The following is a 13,833-nucleotide window of genomic DNA, read 5'->3' as shown; positions in this document are numbered from 1 at the left end:
TTAATCTTCTGTAGGTAGGTCGTCTTATCGTTGTTGGAGATCAGGCCCACCACAACAGTGTCGTCAGCAAACTTGATGGTGGTGGAGTTGGAAGTGGCTACACAGTCGTATGTGTACAGTAAGTACAGCAGGGGGCTCAGAACCCTGGGGAGCTCCAGAGGGTGGATGAGGTGTGTTTGCCCACCCGTACCGCTTGTGGTCTGTCTATCAGACACAGCAGCAAGCTAAGTCCCAGGACCTCCAACTTAGAGGTGAGTGTGGAGGGAATTATGTTGTTGAAAGCTGAACTGTAGTCCACAAACAGCATTATTGCATAATTTCCTTTTCTGTAGTCCAGGTGGCTCATTGTTGTGTGGAGGAGATGAGCAATGGAGTACTCAGTAGTGCGGTTCTGGCGGTATGCGAACTGTAGAGGATCCAGTGTGATGCAGTGATGAAGTCTCTGACCAGTCTTTCAAAGCACTTAATCACTACTAAGGTCAGGGCTACAGGGCGTTAGTCGTTGAGGCAGGCGGGCTGGGGCTTCTTTGGGACAGGAACAATGGTTAACTGTTTGAAGCATAAGGGGACAACAGACTGTTAGAGGGAAAGGTTGAATATCTCAGTGAACACCGTTGTTGGTCAGCGCAGGCTTTCAGAACCCGACCTGTAATGCCATCTGTTCCTGCTGCCTTCCTCGTATTTACTCCCCTAAATGCCCTCCTCACGTCATGCTCCGAGATGGTGAACGTGTTGACCTCTCCGGCTCTCTCACAGTGCATGCTGTTTGTGTCGCTTGCGTGCTAGCGTGCTTAGCTGCAGCCTCGAAGCGAGGGTAAAAGATGTTTAGCTCGTCTGCCAGACAAGCGTTCGCATTCCCCATTATGGAAGACGGTGTTTTATAGTCCATGATGGTTCTTAGTCCCTGACACAGGCTCCGAGGGTCACCATATTGGAACTGTGACTCTAGTTTCCTCCCGTAGCGCCGCTTCGCTTCTTTCACCGCTCTGCGCACACTGTAAGATGCTCCGGGTGTAGTTAAATAAACGTAGCATTGAGGCAAAATAATTTGCCTCAATAATTTTTTGTATTCTAATTACTTGAGAAATCATTTCAGCCTTATACATTTCAAATATACAGAGATGGGAAGAAATGAAGTACAAATACTTTGTTACTGTACTTAAGTACATTTTTCTGGTATCAGTACTTCAGTTTATTTTTCAAACACTGTTTTCAGCCCATCAACCTGTTTCTTGTAATTGTGCGACTTTTTTCATGCACCACATATGTAGGCTAGTTGCAAACATAACTGAAACAGAGACATTCCTGATCACCTGATCATCATTATTTTTTCTCTGCTTGTGTTATATCTGTGATGATCACAAATGTTGAGCTCAGTAGCTCCTAGTTTTATAACCATAAAGACTGTATAAGACTGTAGAAAGAACATTACTTATAATTTTATACTCCAGTGCTCATGTTAGTTCTCACTCTCTAGTGTTCTGTATTGTTGAAAGATTTATGATCAAACTCTTGATGTCACCCAAATGAGGATGAGTTCCCCTTTTGAGTCTGGTTCCTCTCAAGGTTTCTTCCTCATAACATCTGAGGGAGTTTTTCTTTGCCACAGTCGCCACGGCTGCTCATCAGGGGTAAATACACACTGTTCACCTTAACTGTTGATTTCTGTAAAGCTGCTTCGAGACAATGTCTGTTGTGAAAAGCGCTATAGAAATAAACTTGACTTCACTTGACTTGATAATAGGGACTGACACAATATTAGGCAGGTTATACTGATCAGGTTATACTGAGCCACAATGTTAGCCTGATCAGTATAAGAAAATTATTATAAATGATAATAGATATTTATGATATTGTCAATTTGTTTGCCATTGTAGAGGAAAGAAAATGTTAGAGTTGGTTTAGAAGCAGTTTCACTGGGAAATATTGATATCATGATGTAATAACCCAGTTACACTTTATATTTACACCAAATATTATGGTATTTGCAGTATAATCAGAGGTCTTGTAGAAGTAACATCTTGAGTATAAGTTATAAGAAAAAAAATCAACTGTTGAAATCAAAATGTTGTTGAATTGATATGATATGAACTGTTGGTTGATTTGCCCAAGCTAATTCTGACAAGTCTTGGATAGCTTCTCATATAAGAGCTTTTTTTATGATATAATGGAACCATGAAGCACTGGGGCAATGGGACAAAAGCTGGGGGGCAGAGGGTCTTTTTCCATCTGGGTTGTGGAGGTTTTTGTCTCTTTTATGGGAGAACACTGAGTGAGGGAGTTGTAATGAAAACCACCAGGCTGCTGTTGTTTCCCAAATGTTAGAATAGGTCACACTGCATATGTTGTTCTCAAGGATGGAAGTCATGGTTATATACATGATGATTGTGTGTGGAAAAAAAAAAAAACAGCACAGATGAAGGCTTCCAACTAGTTTCTTATATATTAGGAATGGTGCATTTTCAGCGATTCGCATCGGTGCATCAGCATAAATGTTGCGAAGCATCGATTTAAGAAAATGTTTGTGCTGATTTATTTATATATAATTATTAGTAGATGCGGTTTACTTTTATTATTCAAAAAAACAACGAATGTTTTGTGACCAATATTTAATATGTAGATTGATTTTTCCTCACTGAACTGTGGCTTTCTATATAAGAAAATGATAGGGAAGGAAATTTGTTTTTAAATAATTACAAATACATTATGTAGACAATATATGCAGAATATACAAGGCATACTGGTTATGTAAGGTTAATAAGTAAATAGGAGTTCAACTGGATATATTAAACCAGTGCTAATTATACATCTACTGTAATTACGCATTGCACAGCATAAATATAGCTAAGCAGCTAACAGGTTTAGCGCCTGGTCTTTGCTTTTTCAGATATCCCAGTGCTACAATGGTCCTGCTTTGGGACAATATTCAATGTTAAACGTGCTGTACCTACAAAATCGAATTGAATTCATAAAGCTAAACATTAATGAAGGCCATAAATTCAAAATCTTTGCGTTCAGTTCTTAAGCGCTGCCATTTTGAATAGCAGATTATTGTGTTTGGGACACAATGTAAATGAAAATGTACACACCCTAAACCTAACCCTGGCTGTTAATCGTTATTAAAGCCACCTGTGTACGATTCCTCTCTCTTTCCCAGTTACTTTGCTAGGTTTTTGGTGTTGTGTAGTCAGCCCTTTGTGTGTTGTGTGATTGTATAGTACTCTTTTGAATAGAGATTTAGCTTTTTAGTATTTTTGCACGTTTGCACTTTTGTGTGATGAGTTCGTCTCACGCGGTCCTTCCAAATTCTAGTCGTGTCCCTGACTGCTAACACTGTAACAGAATGGGGGTGGCCATCTTGGATAACTGTAATCACCTTTTTCTGTAGTGTAATGAAGCATTATTATGCTAATAAATTGAGAAGGTGGAATTGTATCACAGAGTAAAAAATATTGAACTTTCTACTATATACAGTGTGAGATGTGGTGTTCAGGTAAATCCCATGTGAAGAACTTGGTACATACATTAGTTCAAAAGGATATTATGAAGTATATAAAGATCTGGATAATTAGTTTTAGACATGACATTGGAGGTAGATTTCCATTGTCCTGTAGCTAAAGTTGTCTTCTTATGGACATTGTCCCTAAGTGGCTTTACAGAGATTATGAAATTGGAATGTATAAGATAAATGCCTAAAGGCTGTTCATTATAAGTTTATTCAATACAATTGTATAGTGCGTTTGATAGTGGACATTGTCTCAAAGCAGCTTCACACAGACAATGCGGAAATAAAGAATGAATAAGAATAAGAATCTTCTTTGTAATTGTAAGTTTGTCCGTAATGTGCAAGTCAGTGGTGAGGGAAAAACTCCCTCAGATGGCATAAGGAAGAAACTTTGAGAGGAACCTATCCTCATCTATGTGGCACCAAATGTCTATTTCTTACAGTTAAGCATGGTTGAGGTGTGCAGTGATGTTAATCAAATGCAAACTGCAGTCCTGAGTCTTTGTTGCAGACTGTTGACATTAAGTATAGTCTAAAACATCCTCAAAAAAAACTAATAAATGAGCCAGTGGCGACTGTGGCATGGAAAAGCTGCCATGAGTTGGCATGAGGAAGAAACCATGAGATGAACCAGACTCAAAAGGGAGCCCATCCTTATTACCAAATGTCCATTCATTAAAGTTTATTACAGTTTCATCATTGTTGAGGAGCACTATTCAGTGATAAGCGCTAAAAAGCAGAACTGTTCATGAGTCCTGAACTATTGTAGTAGACTGTTGATATTAGTTCTTGAAAAAGTCTTGAGTTGCTCTGGATCTTAAGACTGTTCATGTGGAACCATCCTCTTGTGCACAGAGTGACCTCCAGTTAAAGAGAGCTCCATCCAGATGTAGGGCATCAAGATGAATCAGGGAGGGTGACAGGGAAAGTGAACTAAGTATTATTCAGTATCCTGATAGTTACATAAAAGATCACAATATTTCTTCTTTTTTTTTAGGCTTCAGGCTTATCCTCTGCTTACACTTTTTCTTGGTGTGGCTCTGTAATGGACTCTTCAGCTTTAAAATGATTGTGTGTGTGTGTGTGTGTGTGTGTGTGTGTGTGTGTGTGTGTCTCTGTGTGTCAGGATCGGAGGTGTTGTCCCCGGTGGGCAGGTCTGAGGTCAGCATGCCAGAGTGGGAACGAGACTCAGAAGAATGGGAGAGGCAGCTACAGAGGGAACTACTGCTGATCCAGAGGCAACAGCAGATCCAGAAGCAGCTGCTCATCGCCGAGTTTCAGAAGCAGCATCAGGCACTACTGCGACAGCACCAGGCTCAGCTACAGGAGCATATCAAGGTCTGATCAGTTTCCTGGATACCCGTGTTCACTATTACTACTTGTCTAGATGTTTATATAGCTGTTACATGCGGCTTATAGATGAGTTCATCTGCTCACCTGAGTTTCCTCAGTACATCTGGTGGATTAAATGTTCTGGTTGATTATTTCCTGCCTGCTTGTCGTTAATCAGAAATTCCGACTTAAACGTGAAACTTTGGACTCTTCTGCGTGCAAGTGGGCTCATAATTGCCATTAAAACATTGAAAATTCGAATTCTGTTCCTAAACAAATGAGAAAAGCTGGGGGCGGGGCTAAACTCAGGCCCTGAACAATGTAACCCGAATCCAATAAAAAGTTTGTTTTACTAAATGTAAATATTGGCAATATTATTACAGTAACAAATATACAGTAACGTGCTTTATGCTAATTTAGGGGTCTGTAGAAACGTTGTCTCATTTCACCATGTACTGCGTCAGCTATATATGGCTGAAATGACAATAAAAACGTCTTTACTCTTGACTCTGAACGTTTGCGGACACCTGACTATAAAATCATTGGGTGTTTTTGGAACATTCCATTCCACATTGCTCTTAAAATAAGCTCCAACTTCTGGAAAGATGTTCCTTCAAGGTTTGTGGAGATTTGTGTGAAATTCTTTCAGACACAAGGGTGTTATTAAATGACCATGAATTTACTAACTAATGGAGGTGAGGTGAGGACGCCTGGGAAAAATTCATCCCAATGGTGTTCAAAAGGGTTGCAAGAGCTCAATAACAGGGCACTCAAGATCTTCCACTCCATCCCATGCAAAGCATATCTTCATGGAGCTGGCTTTTGGGTGTTCTATTTCAGTAAGGGGAAATTTCATGCTACTGCATCCGAAGATATACAATTCCAAGTTTGTGGTAGCAGTTTGGAGAATATGCACATATGGCTGTAAAAGTAATGTGTCCCAATACTTTTGTCAATATAGTTTTTTGAAATACAGAACCATGGTGCCCAATGGTTATTTTTCTTTCCGTATAGAATTTGTACTATAAGAGCGAGGGAGTTTATTATTATGATGCAAAATGCTGACACTAGGACCCTGTTCCAGCTCCAGCAGGCTTTGCTGACCCTGCGGCAGCAGCAGGAGGCTCTCGCCGAGGAGCGCACCCCTGAAATCGAGATCGACGAGGAGAACGAGGAGGTGCAGGGAGAGGAGCTGGAGCGCCACAGGAGGGAGCAACCTCAACACCAGCATTTCAACCACAGGAAGAAGGAGCGCAGTAAAGAGAGTACGTACTCATTTCTTTTTTTTTTTATTTAAGCCTGTTTTTCCTGAGAGTATGAACATGAAAGCTATTTTCCCAAACCAGGTGCAGGTCAGGAAACCGATCCTGGTTTCAAGTGTGACCTCAGCATATGTAAAAGTGACCTGAGTGTGGGGCTCAATGTCTGGGTGATTGGTTGAACTTGTCAGGTTGCTTCCTGTTTCACATTTTGCAGGGGGAATGTACCAAAGACTGATGTATTATCAAGTGGCAGAGAATTCTCTATTTTCCATCAGTTAGAAGATGTGCAGGTTTATATATTATTGTGTAACAGCCTACACAGGGACTTATATAACAGGTAGATGACATAATTTAAAAATATGATCGAAGTCTGTAAAGCTTTCTGTGTTGACGTTCATTCAAGGTTCATAGAAGGAGTCTCCAGACTCCAGAAATGTCCTCAGGATGGAGGGTTGTGCGGTCTCTCAGCAAAACTCAATACAATGTAATTGTAAATAGATAAAAAGCACAACATAAAAATTGTTGGGGAATTATTATTATTAATATTTGTAAACAACATTTAAACAGTTTACATTTTTAAAACTATTTTTTGGGGTTTTAAATAAAATGCCTGCTTGGTTACATGATATCTAAAATAATATTTTATGAAACTGAATAATTTTATTATATTGAATAAATTGAGAAAATTGATTAAATTGGCACAAATTAAATTGATTAAATAAAATTGAATAAACTGAGAACAGTCAAATAGTGTACATTTTTTATACCATTTTTGGGTAAAACAGATGTGTATATGAGAGAGAGAGAGAGAGAGAGAGTGTGTGTGTGTGTGTGTGTGTGTGTGTGTGTGTGTGTTTACATTTAATATTAATTTTCTAAAGATTTGATCTACGTAACTTCTACTTATTTCAGCATCCTTTAACAAATGTCTTCACTCCTTCCATCCTTTATTCATTCACTCCCTCGATGTGTGGGATTGTCAGGATTTTCTCATTTGAAGAGAAATTCTTGAAGCAAACACTAAAGAATCAACCACGCTAGGGTTAGCCGCTAACTAGGAAACGGCTAGTGGCTAACAGTAGTGCTATGGGGTTTTTTATTTGTCGCAAACATAGTTATATGCAGGATACAACTTGCAGTGAAATAAAAAGTTTACAAAAATAAAGAAAAAATCTTGAATCTTATAGCGCTAGCTGCTAGCCACTTCCTGGTTTGCAGCTAACGCTAACGCTATTGATTCTTTAGCGTTTTCATGCATACACAAAACAAATGGTATTTCCAGTAAGTAGGGAGTAGCCACAGTGACGCTGCTCCAACTCCAACTCTCTTTTTTATATACCCCTGGCATTGTTGTGTATGTTTTCAAGATTAAAAATATTTAAAAATGCGCTCAAACTGTGAGGCGGAGAATTAGCAAACTTGCCGTGCGCCACTTTATACGTTCGTGAGGGAACTCAGATTGTAACTTCGTAAGTTTTATTTGTCATATGTACAAATTTCAGTCACAGTTTGTACAATGAAATTCTTAAGTAAGTAACTCTGTTTAAATATTAAACAGAGTTAAAAAAAATTTTAGGTGTGCAAAAAATATGCAAAGATAAGTTCGAAGTTCGGCACGTAAAAGGATTGCATTCTGTACATTGGGGTACGAGTACGTGTACTGCAACACCCTGAATATTAACTCAATTTCAATTTATAACTGCTATAACGTAGCATATATAGCATATAGCATTATGTAGTAACTAACCTAAATCTAAAGTGCTATTGTCATATCTTTAACGGTCTCTACTGGATAAATATCTCTGAACTCTTAATTTAACCCTATTATAAGAACCTTATGTTTTGAAAGGTAGAAGGTTGTAGATCTGGAGCTGGAGATAAAAGTTGATGTAACCATGCAAAGCCTGGATAATACAGTTTTTCTTAGTTGCTTTGGAGTGTTGTTCAAATTATTTTTGATATTTGCAAATCAGTAAGTGCATTTTTCAAAACAATTTGTAAAACCAGCACAACACAACGCATTTCTTGCAAAAGCCTGTACTTTTCGCAAAATCCTTAGTTAATCTTTCAAAAATGAGTATGTGTGTCAATGAACATCTCATTGCTTATCAGAAGTCCTTTTGTCATTGTTTACAAATAAGATCGTCAAAATGTGCAGGCTTGTTATCAGGATGACGGCGCACGGTTTCAGCGTTTCCTGATGTAAATCACGGTTTGGATTGCAATGACTTGAAAAATGCACATGATGTGCTTGAAAAACTTGAAAAATGCACATGATGTGAAGGTTAAACAATCATTTTGAGAATTTCATTTCTGATCTGAGAAATGCTCCAAAGCAACTGAGAAGAACTGTAAAGGATGCTCAGACACCAGAGAATCACGTCATGCTTCCTGAAGGAGAAAGATAAAAAATCTTTAAAACTGCACAAACATCAATTCAATTCATCTTCATTTATATAACGCTTTTGAAATTGTTAAAAGCAGCAACAATGTCCTGCAGTATGCTTTTATAACCAGAAGGTGGCACTATTCGTACACTTGTCTTATTTACTTTGAGTCAAATGATATGAGTTTTCTCCCTCTGGGCAGTGGAGTGGAGTGGACCTTTTTATTTTTCCCTATAAATAATGCATTGCATGTTTTTTAATGCAGGCCTGGATCTTTTTCCTTCAGGTGCTATGGCCAGCACAGAGGTGCGACAAAAACTGCACGACTTTCTGCTGAATAAATCGGCCAAAGACACGCCTTCATCTGGTCACCCGCTCAACCAGCGCGCCAAACTCTGGTACATGTACGTGAAGCTTCTCTGACGTTTGATTAACCTGGAAACTTGAGATTAATGTCGTGCTTGGTATCGTCATTAAGACCTTAAAGAGTTTTGGTGTTTGATATCTACATCAAACTAAGATCTGTATCATATGGTGCATCAATGATGAGAAAATCTGTATACAGTATGTTCAGTATATTTGAACATATTTGAACAATTGGTGTCTGATGGTTGTTTTTTTTTTTTTAGCTGTAACCGTCATGCAATTCAGACCCAAGGTCTTTTTCTGTAAACGTTCTTTTACACCCAGTTTGTGCAATTTACCGTAATCTATGAATGGAATGGAAAAAGCTGCACCCTCTAGCTGATCACTCTTACTGGAAAAAGGAAGTGATGATGATGATGAGGAGGAGGACAACGATGACTATGATGTAATAACACTTAAATTTCCCTTAAGAAAGGAAATGAAAATTCTGGCATGTCTTTATGAAAGAGGTTTTGGGTGAGAATAACTTCCATATGGTCTCATTGTTAAAGATCGGAAGAAGCATTTTAGTGGTTAAGACATTAGACTCTGGATTAGTAAGGTTATGAGTTCAAATCCCAGCACCACCAAGCTGCCACTGCTGGACCCTTAAACAAGGGCCTTAACCCTCAGTTAGAAGTTGTTCTGGAAAAGAGCGTCTACCAAATGTTATAAATGGAAAAATATACTTGCAAATACGCCAAACAGCCTTGTGTTTCCTAGTATACACTTACGGGAAAATTAAAATGATTATCTAGACATTTCTGGATAATTATAATGATTCATTTTTCAGTATTTATCTTGTCTTAACTTGTCTTTTATTATTATTATTATTATTATTATTATTATTATTATTATTATTATTATTTATTATTATGTCATTTCCTCAGCACCAGCCAGCACATGTCCATGGAGCAGAAGTCCCCCCCTTTAGGAGAGACACCTCCTACATTCAAATCCCCTCTGCCCTCTGGCCTGGACACCAGGGAGGAGGACTTCCCCCTCAGGAAGACGGGTAGGTCACAGTGCAGAGGTCGACAGCAGAAATAATGCTGCTGTGAATAAACAGTTAACAAAGAAAACCAGAGAGAGAGAGAGAGAGAGAGAGAGAGAGAGAGAGAAAGAAAGAGAGAAGGAGGCTTGGTTACAAACCCTAGATGCATATTACGGATGGTAAGATTTACCAATTCGCTTCGGTGCATCATCATAAAAGTTAACAATACAAATCTGCATTTGAATGGCGATTGTTTAAAACAGATTTGTGTGGGTAAAAATGTTTTTATTTATATTTAATTATTAGTAGAAACGCTATACTTTTATTATTTGTAAAAATTACCAATATTAGATATGTAGATTGATTTCTCCTCAGTAAACACTGCGGAGGCCGAGGCGTGTCCTGAGAGTCACATAGAATACAGATTAACATGGCAGAGGTAGAGCTGCATCTTCCTGCAGACACAACAGGAAAAGAACATCTGGTTTTATTTCATGAAGGCATTTAAATAAATGTATAATTTGTGTCTGGAGCAAAGAAAAAATATAGGAAATTAAATTGTTTGAATCAAATCGGATCGCACTGCATCAGAATAGGGGTGAATCGTATTGCATCGCTACAGTAGCTGCTTTATATGTATCTTTAATGTGACCTGTGTCAGGGATTTCAGTAGCTCCATTTACATTCTTCAAACCTCAGTTATTTATTTCACTTCATACTTCATACCACTGCCAGGTTTAATTCTCAATGGAGATTTTTTCCACAAGATGTGGATTCCTATGCTGTGGGATCTTTCTTCTATGGTGGAGGTTCCATGTAATCTAAACCTTCACTGCCGAGTCTTTAAGATTACATAATATAAGTACCTGAAACATACAGATCTGAGGAACAGGAGGGTTTTTTTTCTCCCGTCTGTGCACTCCAGTCCAGCAGTGGGCGGATTGTGCTCTAATAGCTGGTACGTCAACCTTCATAGAAAACTAAAGAAGGGGAAGAAAACATAATCAGATCGCTGATTTGTTCCTACAGCATGCTCTCAAGCTCTGGTAAAACATACCATTCTAATATTAAATATTATATATCAAACCATGCAGGCCACTGTGCATTTTACCCTCAGGCCTTCAGTGGTGTCCTATCTGAATCAATCCACCTCTTAATACCATCATTATAACGCTTATAGAAACAATCAATATTATAGAGAAACGCAGTATAGAAGCAAGAAACCCAATGAACACAAAAGAACAAGTCTCCTTTCACTGTAGCCACAGCTGCATCACCTGCATACATCATCTCTAGCAGGAGCGTCGATATTAACCTCATAAAATGTCCCCTGGGTTTCCCATTTTTTTGTGCATTACGGTTTTCCTGGGGATTCGAAAATTTCAGGCAAATAGAAAACACAAAAGTAGATGTTCATGAAAAAGCTTAACAACCATTTTAAACTGTCTTGACGTGATCGGACGCCTGCTAGAGGGCCTCGGAGTGATCCAATCGCAGTCTGATTGGTTAAAGCAACAGCTTCAAGCAGGATAGATTTAAAATTATCAGAAGCCTGCGCTTTTAAGGTGTGCTGGTCTTAAGGCAATACGTGAAGTGACGGCTGGAATCTGATTGGAGAGAAACCAAAAGACCTAAAAGAAACGCTATGAAATGAAAAGAATAGACCTTTGGGAATAATTGAATACATATTAATGGGCAAAAAATATATTAAAACATAATTCAGTAATTATGATAGAGTTTGAGAGATCAGAGATGGTCTTGCTGGCCCTGATGGCTCTCCACTCATATATAATATATACTAGAAGTTTCTGTATACAACATCCACCTCTAATCCTCTAATTCGGTACAGTTCCTGGATATGTCATTACTCAATATGTGTGTAATGGCCTAGGAATAGGAGCAAGAACTCAAACTCACGAAGGTGGCGCAAACATACTGAATGATTTCATTTCCTGGAATCGACATCATCTAGTGATGTGATTTCTCCGGCATGTCATACAGGTGTTTAGTAGGATGAGTGTGAATGCGGATGAGAGTCGAGCCTCATTAAACGCGTGTTATCGGGGCCCCGGCGCTGGCGACGCTGCCTAAATGTTAGCAGATGAGCCTGAGCGATATTTAATCACGGAGATCAGAGGTCAGCAGTGTGTGTCATGGAGCCCGCAGCCCTGCGGTCGGAGCTAATGAGGCTTACTAGTGGCCCTGTTTACCTTCAGGGTCAGCCTGGTGATACCGGTGGCCTGTGTCCCCGAATACTGCTCCGGGGCACCCAATGCAGACTTTTGCAAACAATTACCCAAAGGAGAGGTTAAAGGCACCGGGTCCAATCCAGGCTGCTAGTTTGGCCCCTAATCACGGTGAAAAAGGGGCAAGTGCACTAGATACGGGCTAAAACTCGTAGGTGGAGGGCAGAGGGGAGCTAGCTTTAGGCTGTGTGTTTGTCCCGGGTCTCTGATGAGAACTGCTATACCTCCAAGTCTTAGTTATTTATGCAGAGGACGTTTAATATAGGTATTTGACCTTTCCCCTTTGTCCTAATGCCTTCCTTTTGTCCTTAGGACATCAGCGTCCCTTCTATATGTCATGATATTAGAATTGAACTAATTTAGTTCATTATTAATGAAGAGCAGGTCTTACAATAAAATCTATGATTATTTTTTATTGTTTTATTTTCACATGGCAGCTTCAGTGACATTTCGCTTAGGATTGAAGACGAGACATTAATGTTTTATAATGATATGATACGATATAAATGATATATGCAGATAGATTCAACTGTACTGTAATTTTCTATTGCGGAAACGGAACACAGTTTAGCCTCTACCAGAACTGCAAATAGCAGCATTGTAGAAATGAACAAAGTGCAGATAAATATGTAAATATATGTACAATAAATAAATAGGTAGGCTATGCAGAGGCTGTTAAGCAAATAATAATATGTTGTGTGTGTACTGATGCGATATGATTCTTTTATGACCCTATTATGAAGCAGTGTGATTCGATTTCAGTTTCATTCAACACAATGCGATTAAAGGAAAAAATACGATTCGGTGCAATTCAATATGGTTCAGACAGTTCACTTTTATTTCTTTGCTTCAAACAGACAGCAAATCATCAATTTGTGCCTTCTGACTTCTAACACATGGCTATTTCATAAACACTCCTTTGTAGTGCAAAAAAACATGAAATATAGCCAGATGTTCTTTTTTTTCTTCTGACTAAAGGGAGATTCAGCTCTACCTCTGCCATGTTAATCTGTATTTTATGCGACTCTCAGGACACGCCTTGATACATCATATTCACGTAGAGCAGTGGTGCAGAGAGAAACAGTTCAAAGAGAAGAAATCAGTCTACATATAAAAAATTGCTCACAAATTATTGGTCACTTTTTAAATAATAAAAGTATAGCACGTGTCTACTAATAATGATATATAAATACTTCAGTTTTTACAGACTCAAATATGTTAAAAAGCAATGAATGTCCCAAAAATGTCAATTAATCACATTGTTAACTTTTATGCTGATGCGCTGGCGTGAATCGGTAAATGTTACCATCCTTAATAGCATACATTATACATTGTATGTTCAATAATTGTTATAGCAGCATTTAATTGAATGTAGTTGTTATAGTTACCCATATGTCCCATTCAAAACCACATTGGTGTAAACGTTTGCACTCAGCTATGTTACAGACATCAACAGTGACCTTATAAAAGCTCTCATGCCTCATGATATCCTTGAAAAGTATATGTTTTTCAATAATCGTATGGTCAGATCACCCAGCAGTCCCAGAAGGCGGGGGTCTGATCTGAGCTTTGCTGGGAACTCTTATCTGACTAAGCTGATTTATGGGAAGAATGACTCGCTCTGGCTAAATATTTTGGAGTTGACAGCCACAATGTCAGCCCCGCACGTTTGCAAAGTAAGGCGACACTCTGCCCATGGGTG

General features: G+C 38.7%; 1 protein-coding gene across 5 annotated transcripts in view; it reads left to right on the top strand.

Moving 5' to 3' along the window:
• The window catches only part of LOC124376042 (histone deacetylase 9-B), a 59,753-nt gene that overhangs the window by 24,041 nt on the left and 21,879 nt on the right, over positions 1-13,833 (top strand). For 2 of the 5 annotated variants that reach the window (XM_046834915.1, XM_046834911.1), the window contains 4 exons: positions 4,632-4,843; positions 5,922-6,102; positions 8,752-8,890; positions 9,782-9,906. In XM_046834915.1, coding sequence (XP_046690871.1) covers positions 4,632-4,843; positions 5,922-6,102; positions 8,752-8,890; positions 9,782-9,906 — 657 coding nt within the window. The remainder of the gene's footprint in view (positions 1-4,631; positions 4,844-5,921; positions 6,103-8,751; positions 8,891-9,781; positions 9,907-13,833) is intronic. The other 3 variants (XM_046834914.1, XM_046834912.1, XM_046834913.1) reach the window with 3 other exon arrangements.

The sequence above is a fragment of the Silurus meridionalis genome, chromosome 22, assembly GCF_014805685.1.
Source record: "Silurus meridionalis isolate SWU-2019-XX chromosome 22, ASM1480568v1, whole genome shotgun sequence".
In the NCBI taxonomy this organism is placed as follows: domain Eukaryota; kingdom Metazoa; phylum Chordata; class Actinopteri; order Siluriformes; family Siluridae; genus Silurus; species Silurus meridionalis.
This window is presented reverse-complemented; position numbering and strand designations above follow the sequence as displayed.